This window comes from Parasteatoda tepidariorum, chromosome 5 (assembly GCF_982258835.1).
Source record: "Parasteatoda tepidariorum strain Cologne lab strain chromosome 5, Ptep-v5.0, whole genome shotgun sequence".
In the NCBI taxonomy this organism is placed as follows: domain Eukaryota; kingdom Metazoa; phylum Arthropoda; class Arachnida; order Araneae; family Theridiidae; genus Parasteatoda; species Parasteatoda tepidariorum.
The window spans coordinates 69,460,922-69,480,765 of NC_141759.1; the positions used below are offsets into that span (position 1 = coordinate 69,460,922).

At 28.1% G+C, this 19,844-nt stretch overlaps 1 protein-coding gene across 1 annotated transcript in view; it reads left to right on the plus strand.

The window, feature by feature from the left end:
- Nucleotides 1-19,844, plus strand: part of LOC107444771 (glutamate receptor ionotropic, kainate 2) — a 112,313-nt gene that overhangs the window by 77,684 nt on the left and 14,785 nt on the right. The window contains exons 8-12 of the mRNA XM_071186014.2: nt 1,039-1,143; nt 7,544-7,660; nt 10,543-10,734; nt 14,213-14,405; nt 18,880-19,048. Of these exons, the coding sequence (XP_071042115.1) occupies nt 1,039-1,143; nt 7,544-7,660; nt 10,543-10,734; nt 14,213-14,405; nt 18,880-19,048 (776 nt within the window). The remainder of the gene's footprint in view (nt 1-1,038; nt 1,144-7,543; nt 7,661-10,542; nt 10,735-14,212; nt 14,406-18,879; nt 19,049-19,844) is intronic.

The window sequence follows — 19,844 nt, forward strand, 5'->3', positions numbered from 1 at the left end:
ACTCAGTAATTTAAGGTGAAGTGAGTTATTATTCATTAATTTAAGATGAAGTGAGTTATTATTCATTAATTTAAGATGAAATAATTTACTATTCAGTAAATTAGGTTGAAGTGATTTATTATTCATTAATTTAAGATGACGTGATTTACTACTCAGTAATTCAAGATGAAGTGATTTATTATTCATAAATTTAAGATGAAGTGATTTACTACTCAGTAATTTAAGTTGAAGTGATTTATTATTCACTAATTTAAGATAAAGTGATTTATTGCTCAGTAATTTAAGGTGAAGTGAGTAATTATTAATTAATTTAAGATGAAGTGATTTACTACTCAGTAATTTTAGGTGAAGTGAGTTATTATTCATTAATTTAAGATGTGAGTTATTATTCATTAATTTAGGATGAAGGAAGTTATTATTCCTTAACTTAAAATTCGAAGATTTATGCATCAGATTAATGTTTGTAAATTTAGCACTAAATTTTAGAGATTTAGGGTTTTGAAAATTCAGGAATTTAAGATTTTTTATATTCATTAGTTGACAAAATTATATTATTCGTTAGTTTAAAATTATAATAGCACAATTAGTTTTTTCACTTACAGATTTTTAATCGCTATGTTTGTTTACGATTTTCAAATGTCCAGAAAATGTATACAAACTACTAATTTGATAGTGTTTAATAATTCTAAAATTTTTAAACTTTCTACAATTATTCAAAAACAATTTATGAATGAAACCTTTAAACGAAAAAAAAACAACAAAAAATAGCAGGCGCATATTTTAAAATATTGAAAAATTACGTCCTCAATGTAAGAACATTTTTATTGGTGCTTTAAGCTTCCTGGTTGAAAAAAATCGTTTTATTACTTTCATACATTTAAAATAATTATCTTTGTCATTTGCATTTCTAACACTGAAGTATTTGAAAATATACAGATACGTATAATAATTACGTGAAATATAAGACATAGAATGAATAATGATTAATAAATGATCATTTTTAGCAATTTGTGATCATGTATAACTGTTTTCATTCAGGTGGAGCTGCGTGGGCTGACGGGTCGCATTGTGTTTGATGAAAACGGTCAGCGCACTAATTTTACTGTCAAAGTTACAGATCTTACGCATTTGGGCTTAAGAGAAGTAAGGATTATTACCTTTATACTCAATTCTTTTTATTAGCTTTTTATCATTTTTCATAAAAGTGATATTATATCCAAACAGGTTTCAACGAAAAAGTATTTAAATTTCGTACAGCATTGTGAGTAAAATAGAACTCCGTTATCAGTATATGTTACAAAGACAAAAAACTGATTTAGAAGCATGTTATACCTTTACTATCTTGTAACAACAAATACATCCTTTTTCCCTCCCATTTATCTTTTCTTTGTCTTCCTTTACGTAAATAAAGCCATAACATTAATAAAAAGGCTAAAAAAAAGATGATAACGTTTCAAAAGCTAATATTTCTTTTTATAATTCAACACGACGTAGTTACAATTATTGCCTTTTCGACGATGCTTAAAATAAAGTAGCAATTTTAAATCTTATAATTTGATTTAAGAATCAGACGTCAATTCTACATCGTCATACAATATTCAGTTATACACAGTGATACTGTTTTCTTCATAATATTAGACCAAAAAATCCATATCGAGAATGACCAAGCAAGAATTTATAAATTGCACATTTAATACACGCAGCAATAGCAGCTGGAGTATAGCACTGTATGTTTATACACGCAGCTACATGCTTATTCAATTGTGTTTGTTTATTCAACTGTGTATGCAGCAAATTATGCTTATTAAAACTTTTTAAATTCTTCACATGCTTGATTTTTAATAAATTTCACACGCTTTAAGATTTTTTTCTTTTTTGAAATTAAAATATATACGAGCATATGAGGAATTTTACAATCAGAGTTAATGTCGGAGGCGTGTGAGGAACGAAGAAATAGAATCGAAATTATATAGTATTGCAGGATCTGAAATGAATTTTACTCAAGCTACGTTTAAAAAAAGAATAGGAACAGAAGATGCAACATAGAATCATTTTAATGAAATGTTTTTCGATGGCCAACAACTACATTATGCTACAAATGTTTAAAATTATGGGCGAAATTGATGCCACATCAATATATATACAGGGTTAATCATAATTCCCTCTGCCTGTAAACGCCATTTTTGTTTATTATAACTGGCTTCAGTGGTGCATGTTACTGCCATCTACCGACAACTGCTTAAATTAAAACTTGAATACCTTCGGAATAATTTCATACGTTCTTTTTTGCCATATTCGTCTTCGTTTTTTTACTATAACAATTCGAAACCCCGGAGGGAATTATGAATAACCCTGTATATATATATATATATATATATATATATATATATATATATATATATATATATATATATATATATATATATATATATATATATACTTAATTACAAACTGCGTAAAAATCATTATTTGTTTTCACCGTACAAATTGTTTATTTGGCTACGATTTAACCGCTATAGCAGATCTGAAGCATCGATGCGCGATATATTCTATCTACATGCAATATATATTCGATAAATAGTACTTCTGAATAATCACTCTCACAATTTATACACAATGTATTGATACTATCTCTAATCATCCCTAAATATTATAAGACTTTAAACGCTTTGAAATGTCAGGTTATTTCAACTGCAGAAATAGGCTATATTTTACATTAAAGGCAATCAAACTTATTTAGTTTTAAAATAGGATAAAACCCTGATGTAATCAAGAATCTAGATTAAAAACCAGAATCAAGATTTTAAGAAAAAGATGAAAGTGAAATTATTTCTTTTGTACACATAGTAAAGAAGTTTTTTGGGATATTAGCAGGGTGGAATAAAAATATTTAATCCTTTCTACTTGGCAGTCCTAAAGTAGTACTGCATTAAGCTAAGGTGAACTATGCGGAAGTAATAGCATTCCTAGATGGTGAAGGAAGGAAAGTAGGTATATACGATAGGCAAGACGGGAAATGAAGAAAATATATGCCTAGAAGTCTAATGGGATTGTCAGGGAGTTTACCACTTTGGCGAGGATTTGGCGTTTGCTTGTTTTATCTTTATAACCTTAATATTTTGTATAAGGTTTTCTCAGTGGAAAAAATCCTAATTCGATTGCATTTCTATTAAAGAAGTTGATATTTATTAAAAAGTATGCAAGATAATAGCAAATATATTTAAGCATATAGTTCGACATTATAAAGATTTTTTTTTTTGAGTATGTTTATTCCGGTTTTCAATAAGTAGTGTACTTCGAGTGACAATCATCAATTGAACGTAGTCTTCACTTGTTGTTCCGCTAATACACCCTTTATTATATCTTTTAAAATCAAAATCATTTAATGATTAAGAATCAAGTATAGAAAAATGCATTGAGGTAGTGATTTTTTTACATGTAAATGAAAGAAAAAGGAAAGAAACTTTAAAATGGTCTTTTCAAAATCGCTTTTCATCTCCTTTATTTTGACAATCGATTGATATAAATTTGCTTCAAAAATTTCTCATCTTTTCCGACAAGAAATCATAAAGTCTTGATGTTTTCAAACTTAATATATTTATTTTTAAACATGTTTCTTTTAATATTTTTTTAAAAAAACGATTGTTAGAAATTTTTTTGTTTAAGGCAGTTAGTATATTAATCAAGATGAATTATTGTTAAAAAAAAACACTGTTCTTCGGCTAGGAATTTTTCTGCTTTAGTTTTAAATAAAAAACAATATTACTAAGAAAATTAGAAAAAAAAACGACATTCTCTTGCGATTCTTTCCCAACTAAACGTCTTTAAAAGCGAGATCGTGCAATTGGTACTCTGCACGTTCTCATTATTTATTCTGCCATGAAGAACATTGTTATTATTTGATTATTTATCGCTCACTTCTAACTTTGAGGATCTCCATCAATTGATTTCTAATAGTGGAACGCATTTAATTTAAGGAAAAATAAGTAAAAAAGCAAAAATAATAATGCCCTATAACTACGAGTAATAACGTAATTCGTCTACATGTGAATCTCTTGTATGAATTTGCCTCTTCCTGGTTTAACAGAGAGTGTTACACTGTTAGAAATTTTATTCTAAAATTACGATAAAATAGCCGGCCGTAGTTTGTCCATCCAATTAACCATAAAGTTTACGGTAAAGGACATTTAACCATTTAACCATTTAACCATTTTTAACCATTTACAACTAGCAAAGTTTCAAAATCGTAAAAAGAAATTTATCCGGACATTGTAGTTAAGCTTTTTTTACGTACTAGTCATTAGAGTTTGGTAATGAGCATGGCCAATCCTCATGTGTTGAAGGGAAGGGAGGATATCTGCATGTGGTGTCAAAACTGGGTTTCGAACCTCCGCTCTGTCAACCATGAGATTGTCAGATTAGCCTTCGCAGCTATAATATGTACCCAGATGCAAGAAAAATATTAGTTTTATTCGGTATGTACGATAGAATTCAAGTCATTAAACCGAAAGCGGTTAATAAACGGTTTTTCTCACAGTTTACAGTTTGAATACCATCTTATCTATGGTTATTTAACTACTTTGTTTAACTATGGTAAAAATAGCAATTAAATATGTAGTTATTCAACCATTTTTTTTCCAGAAATTTCTAACAGTGTATACACTCATTTACTGGAAATCGTCTTTCAAATCCAAGGACTGGTTTTCTTTGAAATGTATCTACTAATTTTTTTTAACTGCCTTAATCTCTTGTTGTTTGTACCTCCATATGTCGTTTGTAGAAATTTTCTGAAATATTCGAGCTCAATTGTCAAAAAGTCTACTTAGGCAGATCAGATTCTTCGAATCATGAAATTGAAAAATACAGAAATTTATTTATATGCAAACAAGAATATTTACATCTTCACTAGAACAATAGTAAAATGTTCTTAACAGGCATTCATAGATTAGTTGCTCACATGACAGGAAGGAAATGTGAAGCAATCACAGAGATTTAAGAGAGAGAAACAAGCAAGGGGCAGAATCTTCTATTGTTATTAAAAGCAAGAAAAGGCAAAAATAATAAATTTTTCGTCCCTTATTATTTTTTTTAAAGCAAAAAAAAAATTGAAAGTTAAAACCTTCAAAGTAAAACTGTTAACTCGTAAGAATTGTGCTTGGCAATCTCAGAAGCTGATAAATATTATTAATTAAAAACGTTCTTTTGAGTTCGGAAGCAATATACAGATTATTCGAAATTCGAACAAACAATATTTATAACAGGAACTAAGCAAAAATTTATAACACGAACGAAGTTTAGGTTAAACACATAGTTATTGCTGCACATTTATGTTACAGGCAGAATGTAATTTGTTCCAACAATATCTAGTTCCAGATCAAATATTTTGCGATATATAGCACAACAAAGTCCTTTCGATCGAGTTTTTCGTTTTGTTTAGATGTGATTTATGTTAATGTAATTCTCCGATAACAACAAGTAATTTTAGCTGATGTTGGAAGCTCTGCCAAATATCGTAATGCAATTTTCATTCATAGAAAATATTCGGCAAATTGTGATGTGATTTTTTTGGCTTTACTTGATTTACAGATATATTGCTTGCAGTTTCTTAAGTCGAACGATTTTTGAACCAAAATCAATAATTCTATGATAAAAAAATTTACGCTCCCAGTTATATAAATTTCATGACGATTTTTTTTTTACCTCAACCGTTTTTTTTATTATGAATTGCTAAAAACCATGAGGCTAGCTTTGTACACCTTAAATCAGAATGTGTAGTACATTGTGCATTATTGGTAAAACTAAATTATGAATGAAAAAACTGAGAAATATATAAACTATAAAACTGTATAAATACTTATAAAAATATAACATAAAATATTTGTAAATTTGTAAAGTTTGTAGCGTTAAAATTATTTTGAAATAGTTTTCAACTTTTTCGGATGTTCGAAATTACAAACTGTATTACGCTGCGAAAAATTCAGGAATAAATTACGGTCAAAAGTACCGGCAATCAGGATGCGCCCAGACTTTTTACAGTAAAATGTATTTCTATCATAACATATGTTACGGGCAAAATATCTGATATACCGTAATTTTTACAGTAATAACTACTATAAAATCTCAGAATCATTCTTATTAAACAAGTATTACTGTAAAAATTAAAATATAATGTTTGAGTGTAAAAATGGATTTTACTGTAAAATGGATTTTATGGATGATGCACTCAATGAGCCGTTACTTTATACCGTAATATAATCAGAAATTTAATACAGTGTTTTACACCCAGTATGTTTGTAATTTTAAAAATCCAAAAAAGACGAAAACTATTTTAAAATACTTTTAACGCAACAATCTTTATACGCTTATGAATGTTTTATATAATATTTATTTATAAGCTTTTTTATTGTTAAACACTACAGTTAAATATCGCTATTTTAATTACTTTCGTCTTCTAAATTTGGTTTTCTCTATTGAAAAATAATACTGTAACTCTAAAAGAAATAAAAATACATATACAACTAAATGGAACTATCTCTGTTGACGAAGCAATTCGAACATTTTCAAAAACCGTCCGAGCGTGTTGATAAATGACAATAGTTAATGAGATTCTTCTTCGCAACAAAATATCGTCACCTAAAAATTGATTGGAAAATAACAACAAAAGGTTAAACGACAAACTTAAAATGATTAATGGCACAGGTGAAACTCAATAATGAGAAATTTATTTTCCAGTGAACGATAAACAGCCAAGTGTGGTACACGCTCGCTTAACGCTGTCATTTTTTTTTATAAGAGGAGGATCATAAAACCCACTCCCTCTGTGGATATCAGTCTTAATGGTGTTTTAGCGCTTGGGGCTTACACATAAAAAGGAATTTATATCCTGGCCTCTTTTAACCTAGGCGCTTCATTCAATCTCTTCTTTTTTGTGTTTACTGCCTTTTTATTCCTAGTATGTTCCATATTCTTAAGGTGCTGGATATTTTTTCCCTGCTTTATTATTCCATAAGTCTGAGAAGATGTTGGCTTATGAAGAAAATAATTGGAATTGGACGATTGATTTCAGATATGATGCGCGTTTCTTTAAATAAATGGATCCTAACGAATCAGCACCGAGAGTTTTAAATCTAAATTTATATTTGGTTTTTTTGATGATTGTCTTTGTATAATGATAAGTTTTAAGCATTTAAATGATTTATTCTTTAATTCATTACTTTACATCTTCAATTGGTTTTGTACTGAATTTATTTGCCATTAGTTTTCTGCGGTTAATACACGTTTGAAATCATTTAAACACTGTCTCAAAGTTTATGATATTATATACAAAAAAGAGAAGTACAGTAGTGTTGATCATTATATATATATATATATATATATATATATATATATATATATATATATATATATATATATATATATATATATATATATATATATATATATATATATATATATATATATATATATATATATATATATATATATATATATATATATATATTAAACATTATGAAAGGGAAAACTTATTCTTTTATTTTTAAAGGTTGGGGAATGGGAACACAATTCTGATGGAAAAATCCGCAAAACGGGTAACTACACGAGAGTTGAAGACGTATCACACAGCCTCAGGAATAAAACGCTTATCATCACAACCATTTTGGTAAGTAGAACTTTTTACATTATTTCGCAACTAAATATTTTTGTTATAAATAGACACAATTTACATTACGGAACGAGAAATCTGATGTACCGTAATTGTTACGGTGCATCATATATATATATATATATATATATATCTGATGCACCGTAACAATTACGGTTCATCAGATTTCTCGTTCCGTAATGTACCCAGGAAAGGGTGGTAATGTGGTGAAGGTATTCCTGTGACCACTCTTACTTTGTGTTGCCGAGCGTTTCTTGATGAAAAGCATTTCTTGTTGAAGCCGTGGTTCAATAGTAGGGGTAGATCATGGGGCAGCCCATTCTAAAACACCAGCGTTAGAAGCGGTGTGTTGTTGTATGGCGCGAACAGGATTCAGACTCACTCACCATTGTCTGTGCTCGAACTGGTGTCGCCATTAACAGAATTGGATAACAATAAAATAAACCAGATGTAATTTGAGCAGTGATGACCATTTTGTACGAGCTTCCCACGCTCGTGCACTATGCATAATAAAATTGGGAAGCGCGGATTATACAAGTTACTTTTATAAAATAATACGGCGTAAAACGGGTTAAAATTTAAATAATATTTTAACTGTAGGGAAAAATTAGATTTTGTGTAATGTCGGTAATGAAGCTTTAGATTTCGTCTTCTTTATTAAATAAGGAAAAAATCAAATAAACGATGAAGAAAGGAAGAAAAAATAATTTATATCTTGTATCTTTTATATTAAGTGTCTGAAAGTGCTTTGAATCTCATTAAGATAAGGTTGTACAATGTCACTAAACGAAATTGATTTTCATTTATGTTCAGTTATATTCGTTAAAAAAAAAAATACCTGAAATTAGAAATTTGACGCAATATGAATATTATCAGAAAAATTCTTTAAGGCAAATTTAAATTGTTTCATAAAATAATTAATTTGTCAAATGTAAAGGCTTATTTAAAATAATTTGTTTTAAATTATTTCGTTTTTTTATGTTTATTGAGAAAAAAAAGTTATCAAAATCGTTCTTAAATTTATTCTCAGGATTTCAAAAATAATATCATCAGCAGCGCATTTTGGAACTTTTTTAAATTGATTTCAAATAAAGTGAGTTCAAAATATTCTATTTTAAGTATTATTTTGTTCAAATTTATTTAAAAAATCAATATTCTTTTTGATAGAAATATTTTATTTCTGTGTACAAAGAATTATAGGCAAAATGAAAAATCAATAGCAATTTAATTCCTGTCCTCAAATTCTCTTTCTAAAAACAAATTCATCTGACAAGGGAAACTAGGGAAGTGTGACTCGCCAATTTTGAAATAAACTGGTGGGATGTATGCCTTATGAGGAATAATTTTAGGGGGCAACATTCGTTTCGGCCCATAGAAGGTCCTGTGAGAGATAAAAAATAATTCAATATATAGAAAAATCGGTATTTTATTACTTCAATGCAGACTATTAGTTATTGTAATTGTCTCATAATCTAATTAATTTGTAATTAGTTGGATAATTAATTAATTTGCTAATTAATAAATTAATTAACATTCGTTTTGGCCCATTTAAGGTCCTGTGAGAGATAAAAAAATAATTCAATATATAGAAAAATCGGTATTTTATTACTTCAATGCAGACTATTAGTTATTGTAATTGTCTCATAATCCAATTAATTTGTAATTAATTGGATAATTAATTAATTTGCTAATTAATAAATTAATCAGAAAATTAATTAATTATTAATAATTAAATGATTTTCAATTACATACTCCAATTAATTTGGAAAGTTTTTTGGAGAAAAAAATTATGTTTGAATTTGATTATGTATTAAATTTGATGTCAATTTTTTTTTTTTAAATTAACCTAACAGGTTTTTCTGAAAAACTGCAGATATATAAAATTTTCGAAATCAATTTTGACAATAAATATGCATTATATAGTACGTGAAAGTACCACAAAATTAATTGGAGTATAAGACAATTACAATAACTAATAGTCTACATTGAAGTAATAAAATACCGATTTTTCTATATATTGAATTATTTTTTATCTCTCACAGGACCTTCTATGAGCCGAAACGAATGTTGCCCCCTAAAATTTTTCCTCATAAGGCATACATCCTTCTAGTTTATTTCAAAATTGGCGAGTCACACTTCCCTAGTTTCCCTTGTAAGTTAGAAATGACACTCGGAAATAGTTAGGAAAAAGTTTCTATTTAGAAATAATCTGAAGCAAATAAAATAATTGAATATATCTTTGTGTTAGTTATAACTTTAGTTCACAAATATACAACTGTATATCTGCTCTAACCATATCAGTTATTACCACACTCAATTTATATTTTAGAAAATAAAAATAGGTTAATATAGGTTGTCCAAAGTAGGTTAAAAAGTACACACATTAGAAGTTAAAAAATTAGGAGCTGATATTTTTCCCCGATTCCCCTTCATAGATTAATTTAGATTCTATTAATGCATCTCTAAATATAAGCTATGATAATCTTTTATTAATTTCTAAGAGAATGAAAAATATTTATTTAATATTTAAATTTTATATTAAAAACAGGCACAATAAGAAAATTGTGAATTTTTTTTCCATTTGCTTTTTGAATGCAATCCTTAAGAATAATTTTCAGTGTAATGGTGGAAAACCTTTAGAAGTAAATCTTCAATACATGTCAAAAGCTGATTCAAAAAAGAAATAAAAATTGTTCGCAACAACCTCCCTGTTCAACTGTTTTACTACGGGAGCTTTGGTGGGACGTATAAGGAAGAAGCAATAAAATTAAAAGTAGTCAATTCTTTCCCGTACGGGATGTACCAGTTTATTACAATCATCAGGAACACATATTTAAAATGACACAATATTTATTTTTCTCATATTTTTTTTTTTAAAGAATGGACCCTACATGATGAAAGTAGAGGACGAGAACGGGATTAGATATGAAGGCTTTTGTGTGGATTTGATCCAAGAAATCGCTGACGATTTGAAATTTCAATACCAAATCAAGGAAGTGGATGATGGCAGCTATGGTCGAAAGAACGACATTGGAGAATGGAATGGAATGATTCGAGAACTAATAGATGGGGTATGCAATAGAAAGAAATTTTGGTCTTAAATAAGTATATTAATATTCAACTTGGTTAAGTAAAATCCCGTCGACCATTTTCGACAAAACCAAACAACACGATTTTTTGCCAAAATTAGAAAATGAGCAAACATGGAAAGTTAAGAACCATTAGTTGCAACCTTCTATAGCTAAAGCTACTGTTACGCAATATTTCATTTTCTTTAAATGGAGATGCGATATGGTGCCAATCTTTAATTGTTGGCGAAAAATCGTGTTGTTTAGTGCCTTTCTTTGCTTTTGTCGAATATGATTGGTGGTTTATTACCCAAATACTTTCTATTTTATTCATTCATTTACCATCGTCACTATGTTGTATTTGCTGCACTTAAGAAGAATGTTAATATTCAGCAGCTCTTCTACAAGTTTTTTATAATATTCAAATCTATTTGAAATCTTCTAAATGATTAAATAAATAAAGTTATAAAATAGAAAACCAATAATTTTTTCATTGACTTCATTAATTAAATTATAATTTTTGCAGAACATAAGAAAGAGCATTTGGGAAAATTAAATATTTGACGATTTTCTTATCAGAGCATTAATTATTGATTTTTTTTTTATTATTTTGTTCACCAAAGAACAGTTTGCAAAATATTTTTAAAACATAGCATTCAAAATAAAAAAAAGTAGCAAAAAACAAAATCAGTGCTCTAAATTTACAAGAGAGCATATCATATTCTTATTCACTACTATTCAAAGTACATTCAAAAATGCTACTTAATCAGTTATGTTTCCTTGGCTCAAAAATATTCCCTCTAATATAATCACTCGCGAAACTGATGATTGATCGAAACAATCAGGCGCGTTGATTTAGCTTCTACAGCTAAAGCAACTGCTACACAATTTTTCCCTCGCTTCAATTGAAAATATGGTGCTAATCTTTAGTTGTTTGATGGAGGAGACGATATTCTGTTTCTCCTTTACTGCTTTTTAGGATATGGTTCTAGTAGGGTTGTTGTGCTAACCCGATTCCGGCCTGATTCTACCCTTCCTCCAATCACCACCTTTTACACGCTTTAATATAATCACTCTCAAAACTGCCAACCGTGAAGGTGATCGTCAATAGTGGTTAATACCATATAGTGGCTATTTGTTCTCCAGGAAATGAATAACATCTTTTAAGTAAAAATTTTATTTAGTGGTAAATAATATGTTATTTCAAATTGGCCATATATAAAATACAAATGATAAAAAGAAATCCCTTAAGGGGATCAAGATAACATATTCTCTACCTTGAGAGTTCAAGTTAGCATTCTTATTAAAAATGATATTTTTTAAACGGTTATGACTGCTGGGACTGGGAGTGCCCAAGGGGCACTCCCAGTCACCACTTATTTGAAATTGAAAGTCAATGCAATTGTTTTCAACGGATCCAGGAGAAGAATGAATAGGAGATCCAAAATTGGTGATTTATCAAAATATAACATAGCCGAAACAAAGCCAACCCCGCATAATCAATATTGGGTTTAAAAAAAACTTTGGCGATCGCGAGTCGCCAGCAAAACTGTGGGAATTATTACAACCATGTAACTGAAATATATTTGTGGTAAGAATTCAAGAATAAAAAGTTATAAATAGATTATTGTTTTCGATTAGGCACGGCTGTGAATTAATGAGTCTATATTAGTATTGAAATAAAAAGATAGCCGTTACATTGATCGATAAGAAAAGAATGAAACATTTTATGTCCGCTGAAAAGATTAACTTATTGATTTAATTTATATATAATTCGATTAATAAAATAAGTTTAAGTAATAAAAGACATTTTAAAAGTTAGGAAATATGTAATGCTAAATGCGGCATGAGACTGCCGATTGATTACAACCATTTTTTTAGCAATCACTTTTGCAGCTGTGCCAACAGCTAATCATTCCTACCTTTCCATCAATTGAAAATATGGAGCTAATATTGCGTTATTTGAAGCAGGAGATGAATGGCTGCTTCTCCTTTACTGCTTTTCAGGTTATAGATCTAGATAGAGTTGTTCTAACGCTTTTTTGACTTCATTCAACCTTTTCTCCTTACTATACCTTTTTCACGCTCTAATATATTCCTTTTCGAAACTAGTGATTGAATGCAGCCATTTTTTAGCAATCACGTGTGTAGAGCATTTCTTCTTTAGTTAAGAGAACTGCTTCGCATTTTTTTTTCTTTTGCGTCAATTGAAGATGCGCAACCATTCTTCAATTACTTGAAGAACAAGACGAATGGCAGCATTTCCCTTTTGTAGCACAATAGGAACGTGGAATGATCCCATATCTCAACTTTCAACATCTTTACTAATTTTACGTGTTTAAAATAAAGGGTTATCACAAAATATTAGTTTATCTATGTAATACAGCTTTTATATCCACCATTGTATCGTTGAGTTGACAACAATAAAAGATTTTAATTGCACATAAGTATCAATTGTTAGTTCCACAACAGAGAGGAAATATGCACGAATTTGACATTGATGCTATTAGGAACAATAAAAAAAATGGTATAAAATTATTCTACAATCTGAAATTACTCTAACAAATGTCTTATATTTGCGAGAAATTATTAAAAAAAAAAGTTTTCAAAGGTTAGCAGTGTGTTAAAATGTTACAAAAAATTACTGCAATTCTATAATTAGACCACTTTTATTTCTTGAGAATAAAAAAAAAAATCTAACTGGTTTAATATTTCAAACTGCATAAATGACCATGTTTTGTTGACTTTTCTATGAACCAAATCATAATATACAATAATGTTATTATATATTAAATTTTGGTTTATAAAAAAGAAGAAAAAAAGCATGGTCATTTAGGCAGTTTTATATATTGAAAGCAAGTAAATTTTGTGATAATTAGTTTCAATTTTAATAGAATTAATTATACAATAAATAATTAGTTACAATTTCAATACAACAAATTATACAATAAATAATTAGTTAAAAATTAATTATTTGCATTAATAAATTTCGAATCATTACCAAATTGTAATAAAATGGAACAATTTTTGCTACGAACTTTGAAAGAATTAACATATGTATTTTTCCTTCTTGATATTTCGCAAATATCACGAAGTACATACACTATTAACAATAGAAAAATCTAAGTAATATTTTTTTTTATTTAAGGACTCATTGTTTTAATTATTTGTTCTAATATGTTACGTATTTCAAAGTGTTATAGATTTTTATTAATTTTGTCAACAGCCAGCTTTCTTCCATCATTAAATGATTTAAGAGCGGGATATATTTAACGCTATTGTTATGTTATAATTTGATGGAATGAGGGATATGTAAATTTAAAATTCATATTTTTGCAAAAAAGTAGTATTCTCTTGTTGAAATAATTGTTAATATTAAGATAACACATTAGAATTTCTGTTATTATGAGTTTTGTTTAATGTTATAATTACTAACACTATTCCAGAATATAGCCATTATGTGTTTAATTTTTTTTTGTAGAAGGCAGACATGGCTATTGCCGATCTCACTATAACATACGTAAGGGAAGAAGCAGTTGATTTCACTATGCCCTTCATGAATTTAGGCATTTCTATTTTGTTCAAGAAGCCAACAAAAAAAGTACCAAAATTATTTTCATTTCTCTCTCCACTCTCCATCGAGGTATGGCTCTATATGGCTACTGCCTTTTTGGGTGAGTACTCTCTTAACTCGCCAAATAAATCATAAAATTCCTATGAAAAGTTCCTTTTTTTAAAAAAAGCAAGCATCGCTGTGAAAATTAAATCTGTGGAAGAAGGAAAGGGAAATAAATTATCTGCTAAATCAATAAATTATACTAAAAATAAATCATCTGCTTAGAATGTTTTTCTAGTTAAACGATTTTTATTGGAATATACTTTGAAAATAAATTTACAAAAAAGACTGGAATGCTTTTTGCAATCTTTAGTGAATTCTTATTTATATGTAAAATTTAGCTGCTAATATTCCTTTTTTATTTTAAAGAAAAAGAAAAAAACTGGATTGAAAATAAAGATCCATTCAAAATGATTTTCTATTCTCAAAATAATTAAATATTTCACGAAATTTTCTTCAGAAATTAGCCTAGAAATGAATGTTTTTTGCAGCTTGGTAGTTCCTGCTGTTGCTTCGTGATACATAGCTACAGATATTCATTATTTTTTCCTAATAAAAAAAAATATGACGAAAATAAATGGGGCTGAAATTAAGTCATTTATTTAGAACGAAGTTTCATTAACCGAAGAAAAAAATATTTTTTTAGAATATTCTTTGAAAAAAAAAAACTCATAATGTTTTCATCAGCTAATTGAAAAATTTTTCTTCTACGTAAAATTTAGCGACAGATATTCCATTTGTTATTAAATAATAAAAAAAAATAGGACGAGCAAAAATAGGACTGAAATCAAGTCATTTATTTAGGACGAATTTTTATTCACCTAAAAAAAACATTTTTTTAGAATATTCTTTGAAAAAAAAAAACCATAATGCTTTCATCAGCTAATTGAAAATGTTTTCTTCTACGTAAAATTTAGCGACAGATATTCCATTTGTTATTAAATAATAAAAAAAAATAGGACGAGCAAAAATAGGACTGAAATCAAGTCACTTATTTAGGACGAATTTTTATTCATCTAAAAAAACATTTTTTTTTTAGAATATTCTTTAAAAAAATCATAACAAAAATAAACCAAAATGCTTTTAGCAACTAATTGAAAATTTGTCCTTCAACATAAAATTTAGCGACAGATATTCCATTTGTTGTTAAATAATTAAAAAAAATAGGACGAGCAAAAATGGGACTGAAATCAAGTCATTTATTTAGGACGAACTTTTATTCATCTAAAAAAAAACATTTTTCTTAGAATATTCTCTAAAAAAAATCATCACAAAAATAGATCAAAATGCTTTTAGCAGCTAATTGAAAATTTCTCCTTCTACGTAAAATTTAGCTACTGATTTCCCATTTGTTAGAAGAAAATAAAAAAAAATATTACGAAAAAAAAATTGGCTGAAATTATTTTATTTTTTAGAACAAATTTTTATTAATCGAAATTTTTTTTTTTAAATATTCCTTTAAAAAAACACCAATAAAAAGGCTTTCAGCAGCTGATTGAAAATTTCTCCATCTACGCAAAATTTGGCAACTGATATTCCGTTCGTTATTAAATAAATAAAAAAAATTAGACGAAAATAAATAGGACTGAAAGTAAATGATTCGTTATTATTTAATTTCAGATTTTTTTTTTTACAGGAATATTCCTTGATGTAAATTAGCAAAAAACTAAAATATTTCCAGCAGTTCAATACAAATTCCTGTTTCGACGTAAAATTTCGCTGAAAACTTAAATTTTTTACATAAAAAAATAAATGGCGAAAAAGAAATAGAGCTGAAAATAAATGTTTTGATTTTAACTTTTCTTTTTTTTCTTTTCTATTGGAAGAAAAAAGGTCTTTAAATTTTTTTTGCGAATATGATTTAGAAACAAGCACTATATTTGCTTATTTCAACTGTTCATTTCCGTAAAATTTTTCCTCGAAAAATAAAATCCTACATTTTTACAAAAGATATTAAAAGGGCGAGGATTGATTGTGGTAAGAAATTATTTGAGATTCCAAATATTGAATTTTAAACTTAGGATTTCTCAAAGACTGAATTTCAATTTCTGTTGTTTCTATTCATTGAATTTAAAGAAAGGAAATTTATCGAAACCAGTTTGTTAAAATAAAGGCTTTTTTTTTAAAGAATTTAATAAATATTTTTGACAATAAACATTCTCATTAAACAAATTATTCTTAAATTCGTATTATTTGTAAAGAGCATTTATATAAATCTAAATATACTAAAACAATAAACAATGTTTTTATTTTTTATTCTGTTTTAAAATTCTTTTTATTCGCCTTTCCAAATATCTCACTATTTTAGTAAAATAAAATTTAGCCTCAACATGTAAGGAAGAGAATTACAAAAATTACTAAACGTTTTTTAATGCAAAGAATTTTTTCAAAAATAAGTGAATGAGATGCAACAGTAATTAACGTTTAAAAAAATGCCTTCATTTATTAACAGATAGTTAGCTATATTTTAATACCAAATTTGTTGTTTATTGTAATTGCAAGAATCGATGATATAAAAAAATCCAAAGTAGGAAAAGAGGCCGATATAATCGTGAAATAATTTACGTGTCTATAAAAAATCACTAAATTATTTATATTTCTTTTCAATGATTTAATAACTTAAAAAAATAATGTTGTTTTTTTCATTTTTAAATAAGAATATATATCAGCCCGTATCCAAAAATTACTGTATTTTTATTAGTTATTAATAAGAAATGTTTTAATTTTATTTTTTAATTATTCATTACAAATCTGTCTTCCTTTATTACTGAGTAAAACTCATGAAAAAAATATTTTAGCACATTCTAGTTAGTCACAACATAATATTTTCATAAATTTGTGCCAGTAAATTTAAGAAATGTATCTAAATAGATCCTGCAATTATATAGAACGAGTATATAAATAGATCCAGATTTAAATAGAGATATAAATAAATATCTTCCAAAAAATGTTTAATTGCAATAAAACACTGCTATTGTATTTGTAAAAAAAATTTAAAACACTGCAATATTAGTCTTCACTTTTAGTTTATATATTTTGCTAAGTAATACAAAAGAGCAACAATTTTTGAAATAAATAATGTTAAATAATTAAATTAATTTTTCAAAAAAAAATTTTTTTACCAGCCGAATGACACCCCAAACAAGACCAAAATTACGCAAAGTGTAGATAAACTGACGCAGCTGATAAATTATTAAAAAGAAACTTTAAGAATTTATTTTAGAATTCTTTTTTCGAAATAACTTTTAATGTAAAACAAGAATTTCATATTCATGATTTTAAGATTCCATGGAATAACGATACTTTGTCAATGACCTTCTCTATTTGAGAATTTTTTTCGTTTGATAGATTTTTGTTACCTCTATTCACATATTAAAAGCCGTATGACGTGACTCTCTGAAGTTAAGATACAAGGACTCCCGCTTACAGTCAAACTATTGCAATAGGGGGATCTTAATAAAGGATTTTTTATCACTACAAATTGAAACCAATTATAGACACTGTACACACAATATCTAAAATATATAATTCTCTTACGTGGCTCCCTAATTTCGGCTGTATTTCTTTTCCGCCGGTGGCATCGTTTGCTTTGTCTTGTTTACGTCACTATTTCTCTTACACGGCAAATCGACCAATTATTGCCGCTAAAAATGTCACATGCCAAATCTAGTGAGGTGGCTCAACATATAGCGCTTTTAAAAGCAGAAAATGAACTAACCAGAGAGCATCAGCTGCGGAAATATCATACTATTAAGCTAGGTAGAAAAGAGTAGTCTTTGTCGATAGATCTCTATTTTAGTATTTTTTCGAAAGCGCTTTTTCTCACGAATTTAGGCTCCCAAATTTTGGCTGTATTTCTTTACCACCGGTGGCAACGTTTGCTTTGTTTTGTTTACGTTACTATTTCTCTTACATGGCAAATCGACCAATGATTGCCGCTAAAAATGTCACATGCCAAATCTAGCTGAGGTGGCTCAACATATAGCGCTTTTAAAAACAGAAAATGAAATGACCAGAGAGCATCAGCTGCGGAAATTTCATACTATTAAGCTAGGCAAAAGTGAGTAGTCTTTGTCGATAGATCTCTATTTTATTATTTTGTCGAAAGCGCTTTTTTTCACGAATTTATATATTACGAATTTATTTGACGATTTTTGATTTATATTACGAATTATACTATAGCACATTTCTAATAGATTTGACGAATTACATGTCATTTATTTGAATTCAAATTTATTTTAATGACTTAGTATTTACTAAAAAGATGTAATTTTTTTTTAAAAAAGTTTTTATATGGATTTGAATGATTGTTTTGAATTCTTAGAATTTTGTGCATTTGCAATGTACCTAAGTTAGTAACGAGTGAAGCGAGCTTGGTTTGCGAAGCAAACCATATAAGATTGCGTAGCAATTTTCGGGGGTTGGCGAGCGTTAGCGAGCAGGGGGCGCAGCCCACTATTTTATGAAAATAGTTCTTCATTTACTATTTTAATTCATTAATATTAAGAGTGACATTGTAATTCTAATTTCAGGCGTGTCTCTCTTCTTATTTATTGTGGCTCGATTCAGTGCCTATGAATGGGTGAATCCTCATCCATGTGAATTAGAACCAGAAGAATTAGAAAATCAGTTTACTCTATTAAATACCCTCTGGTTTACAATAGGTTGTCTTATGTGTCAAGGCTGTGATATCACGCCAAGGTAAGTAAATCTTGTTCCATTATTTGAACTGCTAAATCTGACTCATTTAATTAAATTCATAATTCCGATTCAATCAATCATGCTGATAAATCTGATACAGGCAATTGAATTGATAAGTCTAATTCAGTCAATCGTACTGATAAATCTGACAGTCACCGAAACTTAAATCTGACTTAGTTAATTAAACTGATAAATCTGACCAATTTAATTACATATATAAGTCTAGCTAAAATATATAAGTATGACCTTATAAATACGATTTAGTCAGTCAGGGAACATTTGAAGCATGACTAATTAATAATACACTCATATTACTCAACGATTATTGACAGTTAATCTTAGAGTAAATTGACCCAGACATGATGCTTATAATGACAATCATAATTAATTTTTAACACTGTCATTACATGAAATTGAGGCCAACCGTTTGAGGATTGTGACCACGGATATTTCTCGAATTTTTGGAGCTGGGAATTGAAGAAACTTTTGGAAACAGCCTTTCCCTGCTTTGGAGTTGCAGAATAAGCCTTAAAATTAATTAAATACATGCCATATATGCTCAATGCTTTTTTATGTGGAAAAATTTATAAACACCCTTAACATCATTTTATATATGGAAAGAGAACTGGCGTTATCGCAATGGGATCTCCATCTGAAGAGATTCTGCAATGAAGAAGCGTTGCTCCACGGTACCTGCAACGTTTGCGAATAATTTACTCTACTATGCGTTGTTGAAATGATATAATTCTGTAGGTTGCAAGGACTATTAATTGCATTGTGTCAAATAAAAGTTTAT